The following is an 18,883-nucleotide window of genomic DNA, read 5'->3' as shown; positions in this document are numbered from 1 at the left end:
CTCAAGCAGTTAAATATTTAAATTTTACTTGATGTGTGTGGAGAAATTTTGTATCACATGTAAGCTGGGAACAGTATATCTAACGGGAAATGAATCTGATACGCTTTTCAGTTTAAAATTGATAAAATCTCAGACTCCCGAGACTTCCCGAGATTTACGGATTTTGGTAGCGTCTGACTGAAAAACTATCAGAACTTCTCAACAAATAAACCACATAACTCTAATTGTAAATAAATACAAGTTTTATCATTTAGTAGATATATTTTGTCATATAAAATTACCAAAATAAGTTTGATTTATTTGATGTGAAGTGTTTTATAATAGTTTGGGAATTTGTAAATCATCGCGGCAATGGCCGCCATTTTTTTATTACCTTGTTTGCATTCTGCACAATTATGTGATGAAATGCTTGCGTTTTTAACAAATTTGAAGTGACAGAATACAAGTTTGATACACTAGCATCACTATAAAACTAGTTTGAAAGACATTTTATTGATAATATCAGAAATTATTAGGATAATAGTGAGTCCGTTTTTAACACATGTCCGTTTCTGTATCGTATCTTTATTAACTATGGCACGACGATAAAATCGACTACAATCAGGTAGTGTCAAGTCCCGTCAATATATATGTTCCTGATGTAAGGTAGTAGAGGAATCTATTTCTATAATTTTTTTCATTTTTTCATAAATTTCAACCTTTTTTATGCTTCTCCCTGAAATTGTTAGATGTCATCTTTTTAGTTGAACTCGCAATAATAAAATTAAAGGAAGGCAGAAAAATATTTGTTTAAAATGAAAAAAATCATTTTTTTAAATTGCAAAAAGAAATTAAAAGATTAAGACTAAACATAACCAGATATAAAGAATGTAGAATGCTTACACCCAACAGGACTTATTTCAATAAGACCATATGTAATAAACTTTTCATCTCTTTTTTACTAAATTAGTTTTAATTCAATGGTTCTTTCATTTTAATAAATATTCTCAGTCTTGATCTTTAAAAATCATTTTGTTATTACATCAAGTAAAATGTGTTCAATATATCCATATTTAAAAAAAATACAACTAGTATATCTATGAAAACATAAGTGTTTGGTATCTTTGGTTTAATTGGCCGTTTTTTATTATATAGATAAAATCATTTTCTATATAATCAATACCAATTAATTGAAACATAAAACATGTTTTCAACATTAAATATACCAGTTTGACAATAGTAGCCCACTATTGATTGGGAAAACAACATTTTACTCTTCACTTTGCATAAGTCAAATATTTATGTCAGATCCCTTTGACTTTAATAGTGAGTTTCAATTCAAATGCAGCATCTTACAATTCTATCATATTAGTGTTTTTTAGTCTTTTAATATGCACAACAAACACTGTATTTATATCTGTAAAAATGTAGACAAATAAACAGTTGCTTATAGCATAAACAGGTATACATTTTGTGTCCTTAATAATATTCAGTATTCTTTCAGTAAAAAGATATATAATACATCAAACAACATCAACATCCCAAACTCTAAAAATACTCAAAATTATTGCATCTTTATTATGTTAACGTTGTTGTGTAATTTGGGGTCACAAAATTCATATTCAAAAAATGTAATTCATAACAACAAGACCTTTTTTTCCTGGTGATAGGAGAACCATATTCTCCGAAAGGGTTTAATCTATAATTAAATTGTCTGAAATTATAATCTTCTAACTTTTTTATTGTATGGTACATATAAAGAAAATCATCCTTTCCTGAATTGAATTTTACATCTTTGAGCTTCTTAAAATGCTGATAAAATTCATTTGTATGGATTTCAAAACCAATCTGTTTTACATTCTTAAATGACTTTTCCCTCAGTAGATTTTCTAGTACAGCCCATTCCATGTATTCAATGTCAAACTTTAGGTAGTCAATTACAGTCTACAAAATATTATTCAAAGTATTCAAATAAGTATTGTAATGTAAGTAATGACAATAATAAATGGCATTTTTTATGTGTGATTTTACGCTAAAGGGTCCATTCTAGCAACACAAGTTTTAAATTAAACAAGACCAATACCGAGTCTGGACCAGCATTGCTGCATGTAACTAATTGAGGTTAAAATTGAGAATGGAAATGGGGAATGTGTCAAAGAGACAACAACCCGACCAAAGAGCAGAAAACAGCCCACGGCCTTGTACAATGAGTGTTGCAAAATTTCAAACTATTGGCAAACATGCAGGAAGTTTGTGCATGGCAGATGTAAAACTTGCTTACCAGATACACCCTACAACTCATCATTAACAGGCTGCCGACCAAATATAAAATCATAGCCCTCAATACGGACCAAGAAAACTTTGACAAAAAATGTCCTTGTACCATGAGTGTTGTAATATTTCAAACTATCAAACAGGAAGTGGCTGCACGGCAGATGGAAAAAATTGCTGAAACGCTACAACTCATCATTATCAAGCTGCAGTCCAATAAAAAAAGCATTCCGTTCATAGAATCCAAGTTTTATAACCAAGGTCTTTCGGACGAATGGAGTCGAGCAGTTACTAGACATCCTTTGCTTTGGGCAAAGCCGGTAAAAAAATAGATTTTGTTGCAGGAAGTTAATTTAATTTGAAGTCTATTTAGGTATATGCTTTCTTGAAGTTGTTGCAGAGAGTAATTTTCATGGCATGATTAATGAAGACAGAAGTCTGTTAAGATATATGTTTCCTGGAAGTTGCAGATTTTCCCAAATTTAGTCTCCACACTCGCTCATTTTTTTTATGCTTGGTCGCTATCTTCTCCTTGACTCTGAGGCAGATGAGGCAGATGAATGAAGTTTCTGTTAATAACAAAATGAGTAAAAAATATCCCAGAATAACCTTTTCTAAATTTACAATAAAAAAACTCAGTCCAGGAATTGTCAATGATGAATAAGACTCTTTGGTTTTGTATAGGAACTAATGAAAACATATAATCATAGGGACTGAAGAGGTGTTATAACAAATATATAAGTTTGGAACAGAAGACAAATGATACAAATACTTCACTATCAATAGTCACATTACTTACTTCAGAATGACCATGTTCTCTCAGTATAGTGGAAAATGTCTTTAATCCCTTAGAGTTTCTTCCTCCAATTCCAACTTGTTCAAAGTGTATTCTGGGATGTAATTTCTCAGTAGGTATTGGTATACTGCAAAAATATTTGTAATCAAGTCATTCTACAAGTAAGCAAGATGTTTCACGACTAAAACCTCTTGTTATATTATAATACATTGTAATATTGATACAATATCTTTTTATAAATTCTTTTGTGCCAAGTGAGAACTTCAGAGAGAAAAATGCAACATGTTAATGAAAGTAAAGTAAAGTTCATTTTAAATTTTTTCATGAAAATACAATATTTTACTCATGGAAGTATCAATTGGGCACTCTTCGAAACTTTTGATCGAAGGGTGTGCTTCCTAACTCTAGAAGAATGGATTTAAATAAAGCAATGATTTTATGTTTCAATAAAGGTACATGTTTTCTGGTACTGGCTAAGTTGACAACTATTCTTAAAATTTATAGAGGAAGTATTGCTATAAATATAAGTGCCTTCTGGCTGGAATTATCTTGCTAGCTAAAAATATCTACTATAAACCATATTTTATTCTTAATTTGTTATTTAAAATCCAACAACTGATGATAATGTGAGATTAATTAATTTGGTACTTGTACATGTTGTAGTTGAATACTAATAAAAGAACAGAGTTCCAATGTCCCCCGCATTGCACATATTTTATCTATCCAGGGGCAATAACTAAAAAAAATAAAACACATTTTTTTTTTTTTTAAAACAATTATAAATAAAAAGCGTGCAGGGGGACAAAAATGTTTTTTTTATAGTATACTTCATATTTCAAACAGACCTTCAAGGGCATTACTTACAGTATACTATAAGTTTTATAAAAAATTGTACCCGTGAGGGCGCTAACGAGGCCATTTTCCATAAATTTTATATTTCCAAGGGTCGTAACTCTTTTAAAATAAAATGCTTCGCTGAGCGCAGCCTGATACGACCACAGTGGTCGAACCCTGAACAGGTTAGGCAAATTTGGACACAATATTCAAGCTTGATACTATCTGAATTTGGATTGTGATCAAATTTTTGACATAATATAGGTTTATGACACAAAATAAATGTGGTCAAAGATCTTACAAATCTAATGCGCAATACTGTGCAATTGAAGATTTATTCTTGAAACTTTTAAAAAATTTGAAATTTTGAAAATTTTGAAAAAAAAATATGAACCCTTTTAAAAAAAAATTGGAACCCCCCGTTCCCCCCAAACTTTTTGAATCCCCCTTTTAGCATTAACCATCAAACTCAATTGCAGTCTTTCCTTTGTAGTATGGAACGGTTATAAGTACAATTTTAGAGAGATCCATACACTTAATCACAAGTTACTGTCTGGAAACTAGAAAAATGCTTTTTTTAACCATAAAAGCCCATTTAAATACATCATAAAAGTATTAAAATAGAAAATGACATCACAGTCATGACTAAAATTAAAAAACCTTCATCAGCAACTTTTAATAGTAATATCTAAATATAAAATTCCTTCATCAGCATTTAAAAGTAACTTCTAAAAATAAATTGACAGCTAGGACTTTGCAACCATAAAAACCCATTTAAATACATCATAAAAGTATTAAAATAGAAAATGATAGCATAATCATGCCTAAAATTAAAACACTTTCATCAGCAACATTAAATAGTAATATTAAAAATAAAATTCCTTCACATACATAATCATGGCTAAAATTATATAATTTTCAAAATAGAAAATGACATCATAATCATGCCTAAAATTAAAAAGCCTCCATCAGCAACATTAAATAGTAATATCTAAAAATAAAGTTCCTTCACATATACATGTATAATCATGGCTATAATTAAATTACCTTTATTAAACATTTTTAAAATAGTAACTTCTAAAAATAAATTGACAGCTAATCACCTAAAGACAATACTTTTCTTTATAAATAATTTACAAGCGGTGTAAGGGAGGTAATTTGACAATATGTGTTTGAATTACCTCCCTTACACTGCTTTGAAATTATGTTTTGTTCTGAAGTAATTGTCAATTAACCAGGAAACCCTTGTTTTTTCCCCCTTTTTTGCCCCTTATTCCTAAACAGTTTGAGCCATAACCCCCCAAAGCAAATTCTTACCATCCAGTGGCGGATCCAGGGGGGTTCCGGGGGTTGGAACCCCCCTTTTTTTTTATGATCAATGCATTTGAAGGGGGACATAAAGATGGAACCCCCCTTTATCCTGGGTTAGGAACCCCCCCTTTTATAAATGGCTGGATCCGCCCTTGCCATCCCTTTGTGATATAGTAACTTGTGGTATAATTTCAGAGAGATACATACACCATTTCACAAGTTATTGTCTGGAAACTAGAAAAATGCTTATTTGGGCCCCATTTTGGCCCCTAATTCCTGAACTGTTAGGACCATCACCCCTAAAATCAATCCAAACCTTCCTTTTGTGGTCATAAACCTTATGGTAAAATTTCACAGAAATCTATACACTTAACAAAAGTTATTGCCTGGAAACCAATGCATCTTCGGACGACGACGACGACGAAGACAACGTGATACCAATATACATTTGCAAAATTTTTGCAGTCGTATAAAAAGTCGATCGTCCACCATTATAGAATTTGTCCAACATTTTGCTGATATTAACCTATAGCATAAGTTTAATAAAAATCTGGCAAGAATTGTACCCGTTAGAGTGCTAACGAGGCCATTTTCCATAAATTCAAAATTTCCAAGGGGCAAATCTCTTTTAAAAAAAGTCGATCTACCACCATTATCGAACTTGTCTGAGATATTGCTGATATTAACCTATAGTATAAGTTTTATAAAAATTTGGCAAGAATTGTGAGAGTGCTCACAAGACCAGACGGACAGACACAAAAGCAGACGGACAGATGGTATTTCCATTCCATGTCCCCACAACGCGTTACACAGGGGACAAAAATTGGAAGTACTCAACTTGTCACATTTTTCAGTCAAATGATAACATAGCATCTATTTTATTTTTTTCTTCATAATATATAACTAAAAAAATTATTTTAGGATTGGATTTCATATTAAAGGTTTCAAAAAGGTAAAAACACTCTTTCATAAAAAGATTTGGGAATACTTTCCTTTATATACATTTCATTAATGACGTTCAGGATTTCTAAAGATGAGAATTTTTTTGAATCACCATATTACTTCTGGTAATCAGGCAACTGATGCAGATGAAGAACATTTTAGAACCCGTTCACACTAGCATTTTTTTTAATCAATCTAAATAAAACCAGTTAGCGTTCACATTATCTTTTATCCTAACGATCTCTACCAGTCTAATCTGAACCACTGCATTCCCATAAGTTAAAATGCAATCGGATCTAATGACCCGTGAAATTGTAAACACTGTATATAAATTAGGGATGTCAACTCTGTGAAGATTTACTAATCGAGTACTCGTTAGATTTACCGAGCGATACTCGAGTACTCGCTCGGAAAAAACATCTACAAAATAGAAACACAAAATTATACCCATTTTACCTATTGTGGGTCGTTTGTTGTCTTATATAGGACGTAAAACCCTCAACATTATTACATAGAACTAGATAATAGTCCCAGGAATTGTATACCATAATTAATAGCTCATTTGTTACATGCACTAATTATGTAAACTGACAATAATCTAATCAATTAATTAATAAAAATCTATAGAAAACTGTAAACTCAAACAACAATATTTGTGAATCGTGTAAAAACACATTTAGTGATCAACAAAGGGGTCATGATTAGGACTTACTGATGGCTATAATCATTCTCTGAGTGTCGACACAGGGTGCAACGAATTTGTTCTTATTTAGAAATATTATCTTTTCAACTTTCCTGGGATGAGTCGATTTCTCAACTTTGTAACGTAGCTAACAGTTCTGCTGATGAAAATATTTGCTCTGACGGTAAAGAGGTGGTGGAATGACTAAGACACGACTAGCTAAAAGTGTAAGCCTTAGAAAGGTGCTCTTGCTCATAGCCTATCTCTGTTTGAGAGAATTTTAAATGACAATTAAACGCAAACATTCGAAACGCATTTTTATTTTGATTAACATTTAATTTCCCGGGAGGCGCTCTTAATAAAAATAGTTTTCCTAAGAAAGCAACAACATTCTAACAGACACCGATTAGTCGAGTATCATATTGGTATTCGATACTTGGTACTACCGAGCGATACTCGAGTACTAGAGTACTTGTTGACATCCTTAATATAAATAGAAATACTTAATCAAATTAATGTAATGATACACACACAGGGAAAAAAATTGGATGAAGTTACAAGTTCAAATGTTGATACTGCTGTTCAAATAGTTTTCGTTAATTTTCAGCCCTTTTATGTTGGTCATCCATTTTGTAATAAATTTCATGTGTAATTTTGCCTTCATACATGTGCACAAATAATTTTCGATTCAATCGTACTTCTTTAGATTGATCTCTGCGTTCACATTTAAAGTTAGATCAGTTCACTTTATATCGATTCTAACTAAACTACCTCTTTTGGTGTTTTAGTTTAGACTGATTCAAAGTGTTCACATTGGGCTTAAATCGATCTAAAGTGAAATGATCTAATTTAAATCGATCGAATTGTCCAAGTGTGAATGGGGTCTAACATCATCTTATCTTCATATAAGTTAAAATACAAAACTAAAGTTCTATGGTATCAAAGTACAGGTAAATTATGACTTTTACATAATCTTATTATGTATACTCCACAAGTGTTGATATAAAAGTTACTTAATCTGGAAATAACAGTTGTCTTACCTAGGATCAAATGCATACACTGTACAATTGTATATTCTGGCTGATACTCTGTCAAATCTCCAATCATTACCTATTCTATAAATAAATAATTCTCAAACATGAACTGATATGGAAGTTTCATCAATCTCGTAAAGAGGGACATTTATATAAATAGATGATGTTTTTCAATAATTTTATGTGTATTCTTTACAAATGTATATATATTTTAAAAATAATCATATATCCAAGAGAAGTAAAACAAATGTATATTTTTTTTATTTTCACCTACAGGTTGTATACAAAAATCTTGAAAAAATACACAAATATAAATATATCAGCTGAAAAGAGAGCTGAAATTACTTGATGCATTTTTATATAATTTTTAATTCAAGCTCAACATGCCAAAGTTGCGAATGTAATCTTAAATAAAAAAATATATGACATTTACTGTAACAATGACAAGATACAAATGTTGTATGAATTTGTTGGAGGTATATAATGACCTATGGTAGAAATAAATTGTATATAGTCCTTTCTCTAATTCTTTGACAATTTATACCTTTCTGCACTCATTGTATAAAAAAATTTAATCAACGTGTGGTTGCCAGTGATCTCAGAAGATGATTGGATGAATTTAAGGGTCATAATCTTTATCAGCTCAAAATATGCTAACAGGTGTTAATGAAATTGACAACTTTGTGAAAGGTGGAAGGCACTCGAAGGGGGTTTTGGTTTAACAAAAAATGAAAATGTAGTTTTTAATCATTAGAGAAACCGATTCTTACATAGTTACTTGTGAATTATCGGATTTATTCAATCTCGATAGTTAAATTATAAATTTTAAAGTCCTCGCCAAGGCTCAGACTTTAAAATTGATAATTTAACTATCTCGATTGGATAAATCCGATAATCAACTAGTATCAATGTAAGAATCTATATTTAACTTTGGAAAATCAAATCTAAAAATGATTAAAAAAAAATAAATGTGGATAGTATCCACATGTGGACGCAGATGATGCCCCCGCTTGCATATCATATAGCTATAAAGGGACATAAAAATTGAAAACAACACGTTTAATAATTTCATGCGTCCGAAGCGCTTTTCTGGATTTACCTTCATCAGGAACGCTCAAAGCCAAACATTTGAAATCCGAGGGATGTATAAGTACCGAAACAGTTGAAGAGTACTGAAGAACGGTAAAAGTGACGCTACCCAAAAATTTTGTGGTAATAAGCATTGTGTGTAAGTCTCATAACACTTGGTTGAGGCTAACTTAAGTATAGAACAGAAACTAAAAATTCAGCAATTTTTCTATTTGTAAACACACATAACTCTAGAACGGTTGTGTATAAGTTTTATAACATTTGGTTGAGACAAACTAAAGTTAGAGAACGGAAACGAAAAATTCAGCAATTTTTATATTTAGAAAGGGACATAACTCAAGAATGGTAAAAGTGTCGCCACCAAATTTTGTACTAAATCTGTATTATGTAGTAATAAGCATTGTGTATAAGTTTCATAACATTTGGTTGAGGCAAACTAAAGTTAGAAAACAGAAACAAAAAATTTGTACTTGATCTTAGTTTTGTGGTAATGAATATTGTGTATAGGTTTCATAATGTTTGGTTGGGGCAAACTTAAGTTACAGAATGGAAACTAAAAATATTGCAATCTTTCGATTTATAAAGGGGCATAACTCAATAATGGTTAAAGTGACACTACCCAAATTCAACTTGATCTGTGTTTTATCAGTGGAAGTCAAAATTAAACATTGCATTGTATAAAGCATTGATTGTAGTTGATTCAACTATAATCATGGACAAAGGAAGATAACTTTAATTTTAAAAATTACTTGATACTTAGAAGAAAATAAAAATTTTGCAATTTTTCCATTTATAAAGGGGCATAACTCTAGAACGGTTAAAGTGATGCCACCAAAATTCAATCTTGATCTGTGTTTTGTGGTAATAAGCATTGTGTATAAGTTTCATAACATTTTGTTGAGGCAAACTTAAGTTAGAGAACGGAAACTAAAAATTTTGCAATTTTTCCATTTATAAAGGGGCATAACTCTAGAACAGTTAAAGTGACGCCACCAAAATTCAATCTTGATCTGTGTTTTCTGGTAATAAGCATTGTGTATAAGTTTCATAACATTTGGTTGAGGCAAACTTAAGTTAGAGAATGGAAACTAAACATTTTGCAATATTTCCATTTATAAAGGGGCACAATTCTAGAACAGTTAAAGTGACGCCACCAAAATTCAAACTTGATCTGTGTTTTGTGGTAATAAGCATTGTGTATAAGTTTCATTACATTCGGTTGAGGCAAACTCAAGTTAGAGAACGGAAACCAATTATGGGACGTACGGAAGGACGTACAGACGGACAATGGTAAAAATTAATGCCCCCACCACTAAGGCAGGGGCATAAAAATAAATATTCACCAATGTTTAAATTGAAGTTAATTGATCCAAATAGACATGAACATGTGTGTGATATGTTAATAAAACGCTTCACTGAGGGCAGCTGGATAAGACCACAGAGGTCCAACCCTGAACAGTTGGGGCAAAAATGGATACAATATTCGCACTTGATACAGGTCTGAATTTGGATTGTAATTAAATATTTGACACATAATAGGTTTCTGACACAGAATAACTGTAGTCAAAGAACTTAGAATTGGTTATATGATTTGAATTTATATTCAATTTTTTGCTTTTGTGCAATACACTGTGCCTGTGCGAATTGACCCCCCCCCCCCCAAAAAAAAACAAATAAATAAAAATAACCCATTTTTTTTGCTTTTATGCAATACACTATGCTGTTGCGTATTGACCTCCCCCCACCACCTTTCTTTTGCAAAAAAAAAAATATGTGAAGAAATTTTGTTTAACTTCTGAAATCTGAAATGAGAAAAAATTCCCCCCCCCCCCTTTTTCGAAAAAAAAAATTCTTTCCCTCAAGATATGGTCATAATCTCAATTTAAATTACCAATGGAGTTTGCAACCATAATTACCCATTTAAATACATCATAAAAGTCTTGAATAGATAATTTAAAAGCAGTGTAAGGGAGGTAATCCAACATTGTACAACATTGTACAATTTTGTTTTTGGATTACCTCCCTTACACTGCTTTTAAATTGTCCATTAACCAGGAAACCCTTCTTTTTCTTTCTGTGTTTTTAGACGACGACGCCTACATCATACCAATATACGACCGCAAAATTTGTTTTTGGTCTTATAAAAATTAAACAGTTTAAGTCCAATAACTATATCTTACTCTCCTGGAATGTAATTAGTCAGTAGATTTGACTCTACCATCCATAGCCAAATACCTCCATATTTTGATAGTACAGAACCACCTATTAGTGTAATTAGTCAGTAGATTTGAACATGTCCTTTCCATCTAAATGTTCTATCAAGATATTATAATATGTCATGAAATATGCCACCAGTGCAGTGTGAACTGTTCAATGTCTGAATATCAGAGTTCATTTCTGGTTTTCAGTGGGATTTGTGTTCTTAATATTTTGTTTCCCATGTACATGTATTATTCTAATGACTTTTTTTATCAATGATGGTTACGTGTTGTCTGTCCTTATATATATGACTTATTATTTTTCACTGCATTCTTGCTTTCTTTCTCAAATAGCCATCTCATATAAGTTAAGGGGAATTGATGGTTTAGATAAAAAATAAAGCGACTTGATAAGGATGCAAGCCTTTACATTGTTAATGACAGTGATTTGTATGGTTAAAACATAACATTACTTCTCCCGAGTAGTAAATAGTGGTCTATTTTTGTTGAACCACATCAAATTTGGTATTCATTTCTATAATACAAACCTTTTGGGTCATGACAGTTCATCTGAAATTTGTTGATTTTTCCCACTATCATTGTCTACGTTCAGTAGACCATGAAATTGGGGTCAAAACTCTAATTTGACATTAAAATTAGAAAGATCATATCATAGGGAACATGTGTACTAAGTTTCAAGTTGATTGGACTTCAACTTCATCAAAAACTACCTTGACCAAAAACTTTAACATGAAGCGGGACAGACGAACAAACAGACTTACGAATGGACGGACGCACAGACTTAAAAACATAATGCCCCTAGGTGGGGCATAAAAAAGGTAAATATGCCATGTCAGACGTAAACATGGTATAAACAATAGATGTATAATTACCCAAAAGAGTACACAATACATGGTTCATGAAATCCAAAAGGAGGAGACATACAAACATTCCATCCGCCATCATGTTGAAACCCTACTCTCTCATCATTTTTACATATTACATCTTTTGTTTCCAAGTATCTGAAACAAAAACAATATACCACATAGTCCAAATTTTTCAAACTATTCCTTTGTAATCTTTGAACTTAGACATATTTATGCAAACATCTATCAGTAAAGATGTCAATTTTGGGCCCTCAATTAAGTGCTCTTTTCCCAATAACTTGATGTGTTCTTTAAAAATCATATTTGGTTTGGCTTTATTTTGTTTGCAAATCAAGTGACATTTGGTTTTAACAACTGCTGATAAACTTGAAGTCTTTGAATACATTTATATTATCCATCAAGTGGTCAGTTTTCATGCTTCAAAATTTGATCCAGTCAAAAAGAGACTTGGCTGCCAGAGGCTTTTATCCCTTGATTTAATATGAAAAGAAGATGTGGTATGATTGCCAATGAGACAACTCTCCACAAGAGACCAAACGACACAGAAATTAACAACTATAGGTCACTGTACGGCCTTCAACAATGAGCAAAATCCATACCACATAGTCAGCTATAAAAGGCCATGAAATGACAAATGTAAAACAATTCAAATGAGAAAACTAACAGCCTAATTTAAGTACAAAATAATGAATGAAAAACAAATATGTTACACAGCAACAAACGACATTAGTACATATTATCATTCTTATTATAGAAGCAAAACTTATTGCATTATTAGTAGGCCTGTAACTCTTACTTAAAAAAATTCTCTTCCACCATACCATCCGACATATTCTTTGTGAGAAATATTGGAGGATTTTTCATCAACATCAATTCTGGCTTAAATGGTGGTTTAGGTGTTGTGGTAGCTTTCTGAAACATAAAAAAGAAATAAAATTCAGTGTAAATGTATATAAATCGGAGTTGCAGCTCTTCACAAATTACTATGAATATAAAATTTGCACTTATTTGTACATGACCTTTTGATAGGAAATAATCATTATATCATAATAATGTATATTATATGTATGTCAGCATCTATCTTAAGAGTTTCTTTAAAAATATACATTAATATAAATCTAGTTACTCAGTCTTTACCAAAAACTTTCAGAATCAGTGGCCGATCCAGGGGGGGGACCCCTTTTTTGGACGATCAATGCTTTTGAATGGGGACATATGGTTGGAACCCTTTGTCCTGGGTTGGGAACCCCTCCCCCTTTTTAAAAATGGCTGGACCCACCGCTGGTAAATGTGGTTACACAAGATTAAATTCAAATTGTTTGTGTTTTATGCTGTGCATTCAAACTTTATCAATAATTATTGTATGCTGATTTAAATAGTTAAAATGTATTTGTTATTTATCCATTCTAAGATGGTAATCATTTCTTAATTTACTTCTTCTGTCAATTCAAATGCTAATTTCATCTCTAAAACCAAAGCATAGTGCTTGTAAGCACTGAAGGGTAAAGATTGCTTTAGTGGGAAGTAAAATTAAACATTGCATTGTAAAATCATTGGTTGTAGTGGATTCAACTACAATTATATATAGACAAAGGAAGATAACTCCAATTTTACAGATTTCTTTAACAATGACATCATTGATATTTTTAGAACAGATATTAGTTTACTGCACCTTGCACAAGTTATGTAACTTTCTTGACAAGTATAACATCATTTTATAACTTGAATATCCGAGCATATATTTCATTGATAAATTTCTGAAAATGATCATGGATAGGATGTTTAGAATGTTATGATCAATGGACTATATTTTGTGTATCTCAAAAGAAGTGATAAACCTTGGAAGATTTAGAAATCAAGTCAGTACCATAGGGTTTTGATTGCATTTCATGCAATCTTTACCCAATAATAATGATAATAACAAGAGGCTCATGAGAGCCTGATATTGCTCACCTGGCTGTAATTTCAGTTTCAGGCATTTGACTTATTTGTAGGTCTTACTTTGCTGAACAATTTTGTCATTTACACTTTCTCTCTTTCTATAATAATATTAAAGATAATACATAACCCAAAACTGTAAAATTTCCTAAAATTTAACTATTTCTGGACAGTAACCCAACAATAAGTTGTCCTATTGGTCTGAAGATTACTTGACAAGTAGATCTAAACCTGTTTAACACTTTCACCTACGTCAGTTTTGCTCTTACTGCTTTAGTTTTTGAGATGAAAGCCAAAAACTTCATTTAACCCCTATGTTTTATTTTTAGAAACTGCCACTATGTTTTTAAATGGATCAAATCCCCGAATACAATCTATAAACTAGATACCATAAGGAACATTCAATTAAAGTTTTTAAGTTTTTTAAGTTTAAGTGTTTGGCCCAGTAGTTTCAGAGAAGAAGATTTTTGAAAAAGTAATAGACTTGCACAAAAAAAAAGTAAAAAATAAATGTTTCAAGGGCAATAACTCCTTAAGGAGTCAATTGACTATTTTGATCATTTGACTTATTTGTAGATCTTACTTAGCTGAACATTTTTGCTATTTACACTTTCTCTTTATCTATTATAATTTTTAAAGATAATAACCAAAAACAGTAAAATTTCATATAAAACTATTTCGGACAGTAACCCTACAATGGGTGGTCCAATTGGTCTTAAAACTTCATAGCAGATAGATCTTGAATTATTCATCACTTTAACAACTCCAAGTCACTTTTGCTCTAACTGCTATAGTTTTGAGATAAAAGCCAAAAACTGCATTTGACCCCTATGTTCAATTTTTAGCCATGGCAGCCATGTTTGTTAATGGATCAAAACTTCAGATACACTTTATATACAAGGTATACTAAGGAACAGTCAGTTAAAGTTTAGAAGTATTAGGCACAGTAGTTTCAGAGGAGAAGATTTTAAATGTTAGCAAACATGATGAACAAATTGTATAAAATTGTCCTTAAAGGGCAATAACTCCTTAAGGGATCAATTGACAATTTTAGTCATATAAAAACTTCTTTGTAGATCTTACTTTGCTGAACATTTTTGCTGTTTACAGTTTATCTTTATCTTCAATAATATTCAAGATAATAACCAAAAACTGCAAAATTTCATTAAAATTCCCAATTTAGTGGCAGCAACCCAACAATAGGTTGTTCCATTCGTATGAAAATTTTTGGTCTGATAGATCTTGACCTATTTAACATTTTGACCGCTATCAGATTTGCTCTAAATGCTTTAGTTTTTGAGATATAAGCGAACAACGTTCTATTTTTAGCCATGGTGGCCATGTTTGTTGATAGATCAAAACTTCGGATACAATTTATAAACTAGATACACTAAGGAGCATTCAGTTAAAGGTTGAAGGTATTTGGCCCAGTAGTTTCAGAGGAGAAGATTCTTGAAATAGTTTACAACGGATGTCAAGTGATGGCATAAGCTCACATGAGCTAAAAAAAGACATGTCCCCAACCACATATGCTTTCCATAGTCTAGCATCAAGCCATTATTTGCAATCATTATATTTTTCACCCGTCACAAAAATGCTAAAAGCTCCTAAGGTTTCCCCAATCTTTTTGTAAATTTATGTCTACAAACATAAAATAGTGTCCTTCTTCTTCCAATTACAGTTCAGTCAACCATCTGGCATATTATCGAAGTTGGAAACAAAATGAGGTTGATAGAAAACTTGCAAGATTAATAAATTACTCCCAAATTATTTATACAGTAAGAAAATCAATAAAAAAATCAATATGCTAATGCCTCAAAATTGTTAACTTTTTTTTCTAACAGTTGAGCATGCACATTAACCCTGTTCCTGTTCTATTGACAGATGCTGCCATGTTGTAAGTCATACAATTTCCTACGAATCTGTATAACTGATTACCAAAAAGAATAATGAGGACAACATTTTGCATTTATTCTGTTTATGTACATTATAAAATGAGTCTAGAGCTTATTCAACATATGATTTTGTTGCAAATAAAATGAGTTCTCTGGGAAAATTCACCTCAGATCAATCGGACAGAAATTTGTATATGTACAAAGATCAGTAATAAGCCGTCTTTGTACATGTATATTCATTGTTTTTAGGTATAGATTATTATGTTTTTAATTAAACTTTACTTTACTACCTCAAGATAATGTTTCTTTGTTTACAATGAAAATGACGTCATACATGTACATGTATATAAAGTTCCTAACGATAGGACATCTGACAAACATTGCATACCTTTCTGTAATTCAGTTACTTTTTCACCAGAAATTATGCAGGGATTTTTTTCAACGTACAATAAATTGTTACATATGAGGTGGTGGACAGGGTTAAGGGAACATGGGAATGAGGGGGTGGGAACTGGGAGAAGAAGGGGGTTAAAATATTGATATTCTGGGTAAATTTTTTTGATCAATTTTCATCTGGGAGTAATGGGAAGGATGTGAGCGTATGGGGAATCCGGGTCTGTTCGCTCCCATTCTCGTTCGCACCCCACACATGCGCACGGTCCCACCCTTTTTTAATGGTTTTGTGTTGATTATTTTTTTAATCATGTTTTAGTTAGTGTGTTGCTATATAAATAAGTTTATTTTATTGTTTCAAAATAAAGTGTCATTCTAAAAACATAAACAGGTTTCCTTTATTGTTTTATTAATTATTTTGACGAAATGAATAATAATAAGTAATTGTCATGATGATTATGGAAAAGTTTATTCATCTAATACTTTGCTATCAAACTGGTCACAATGATTTTGCCACAACAACAAATAACACAGAAACCAGGCCACAAATCACGTTAATTTAGGTGGTTATGGTGTTGCATGTCAGCTATAAGTACCTAGAGAGCATTTATTCCCATGTGTAAAAAAGATTGAAGGTACCAACATATATAATATTTCTATATATATGCTTATTTGGTGTTGTAATACAGCGATACAGAGCATTTGATATACAGATGTATATACATCTGAAAAATAATATATCAAATATTTGAATATAAAAATATGGTGCAAACAGACCCACAGGGCGAATGTGTATTGGGAGCAAACAGACCTGATACTGCCATTACTGGGTATGAGGGGGGGATATGGGAGTAAGGGCAGGGAAGTGGGTATCAGGGACTCCCTGATATATATAAATCTGCTGTTAACAGGATATCCTTAAGTATCCTTAAGATTTTGCTGACTTCATCCCCTTCCAAAGATAACACCTGCATCATATTAGGTAGTGAAATAAGACAATTCAGAGTCAACACCCCTTGTTTCAGTCACCTTTTTATTGTGTTCCATGTTTTCTATAAAATTTAGGCCAAGTTCTGGTATATTCAATTTTCCATCTTTCAGCATGTTTCTGTGCTTTTTTTCTTCTTCAGTCAAGTCGGTATCATCAAAATTTTCTTCAAAAAACATAGACTCTACATCGGTTTTACGTGTGTTATGTTTACTTCCAGTTTGGAATAAAAGAAAAATTCCAACAAATGCTATAATTGTAATAAAAAACACGAGCTTCCTAAATCGACTCATTTTAAAATACTCTATAATTGAAGTCATGATCTGAGTTCACCAAAATTTATATATTTCATTGTTTAAAAGTTTAAAGGACTAAAATTCCAGCGTGTTTTGACAGTTTAAAATCTTTTGTTTTGTTTATTCCGGAAGTGTGTGAATGAAAATTGATACAACATAAAACCAAAAACTATTGACCTAGGCCTATAACACAAAACAAAAAGAACGGACATAAAATATGTTACAGTAGTACACCTTAGCTAGCGAAGATTCTAACTATAGGCCTGGATAGCACGATGCAAATGGTTTAAAAGATAACTTCACTCACTCAAGATAATACAATTTCATTATATAAATGTATTCAGTGTATGTTCACTTGTTTTTCTTCTTCTTCTGATATACAGTTTCAGCTTCATTTATATTGAAGATTACGCCCTGCGGAACTGTTGCATGCGCGGAGTATGTGATTAAAAATATAGTTGAACAAACATTTTAAATTTGTAGAATACTTGAATGGTGATATTTACATGAAATAGAGACAACAAGTGATTAAAAAATATGCACATTGGTATTTATAGAGTTAATTTATGTTGTGGAGAACAGTTGGTGTCAACCCAGTGATCTCTAAAGGTTTCAATTGTTTGACATACTACCACCAAGTTGATATGTCCTCTGATTGAGTTAAGCTATTTCAATTTATATTTTATAGTGTGTCTTTCTATGTTGTGATTTTACACTATTGTTTCAGGTAGGGTGAATGTTGGCGCCTATTAAAACGTTTAAACCGCTGCATTTGTTTGCACCTGTCCTAAGTCAGGAACCTGGTGTTCAGTGGTTGCCGTTTGTTGATGCAGTTCATAAGTGTTTCTCGTTTCTCGTTTTTTAAAAAGATTAGACCGTTGGTTTTTCTGTTTGAATTGTTTTACAATAGTCATTTTTGGGGCCCTTTATAGCTTAATGCTGTTCGGTGTGAGCAAAGGCTCCGTGTTGAAGGCCGTACTTTGAATGATCTATAATGGTTTACCGGCTTTTACAAATTGTGACTTGGATGAAGAGTTGCGTCATTGGAACTCATACCACATCTTCTTATATCTATATAACAAAACTTAGATTACAATACCGTGAATTAATGCACCAATGCAATACCATTTCAATTTTACCAATCTGTTGGCTTATAAACCTAACATTATGATATATAATATCTTTCACAAAACATATTAGAAATATTAATCAAACAACATTCAAATATTAAGGAACACGAAACCGGTCGAAACTGGGGAAATAAAACCATATCAAGAATTTTGTTTTCTAAATTACTTTAGTAGTAATTACGCCAGGTACACAAAATATTAATATTCAGAAAATGTTATT

The 18,883-nt window shown here is 31.7% G+C and overlaps 1 protein-coding gene across 1 annotated transcript; it reads right to left on the bottom strand.

Moving 5' to 3' along the window:
• Nucleotides 1-836: 836 nt before the first annotated feature.
• On the bottom strand, nucleotides 837-17,640 carry LOC127698686 (probable methyltransferase-like protein 24). Its single transcript, XM_052202309.1, has 6 exons — nucleotides 17,279-17,640; nucleotides 12,820-12,935; nucleotides 12,030-12,158; nucleotides 7,856-7,930; nucleotides 3,050-3,173; nucleotides 837-1,923 (listed from the first exon to the last, which is right to left on the bottom strand). Exons 1-6 carry the CDS (start codon nucleotides 17,555-17,557, stop codon nucleotides 1,558-1,560), a joined length of 1,089 nt encoding a protein of 362 aa, XP_052058269.1. The 5' UTR covers nucleotides 17,558-17,640; the 3' UTR covers nucleotides 837-1,557.
• Nucleotides 17,641-18,883: the final 1,243 nt, after the last annotated feature.

This window comes from Mytilus californianus, unplaced genomic scaffold, assembly GCF_021869535.1.
Source record: "Mytilus californianus isolate M0D057914Y unplaced genomic scaffold, xbMytCali1.0.p SCAF_4, whole genome shotgun sequence".
Lineage (NCBI taxonomy): Eukaryota > Metazoa > Mollusca > Bivalvia > Mytilida > Mytilidae > Mytilus > Mytilus californianus.
The sequence above is the reverse complement of the archived record's forward strand: the minus strand, read 5'-3'. Positions and strand labels throughout refer to the sequence as shown.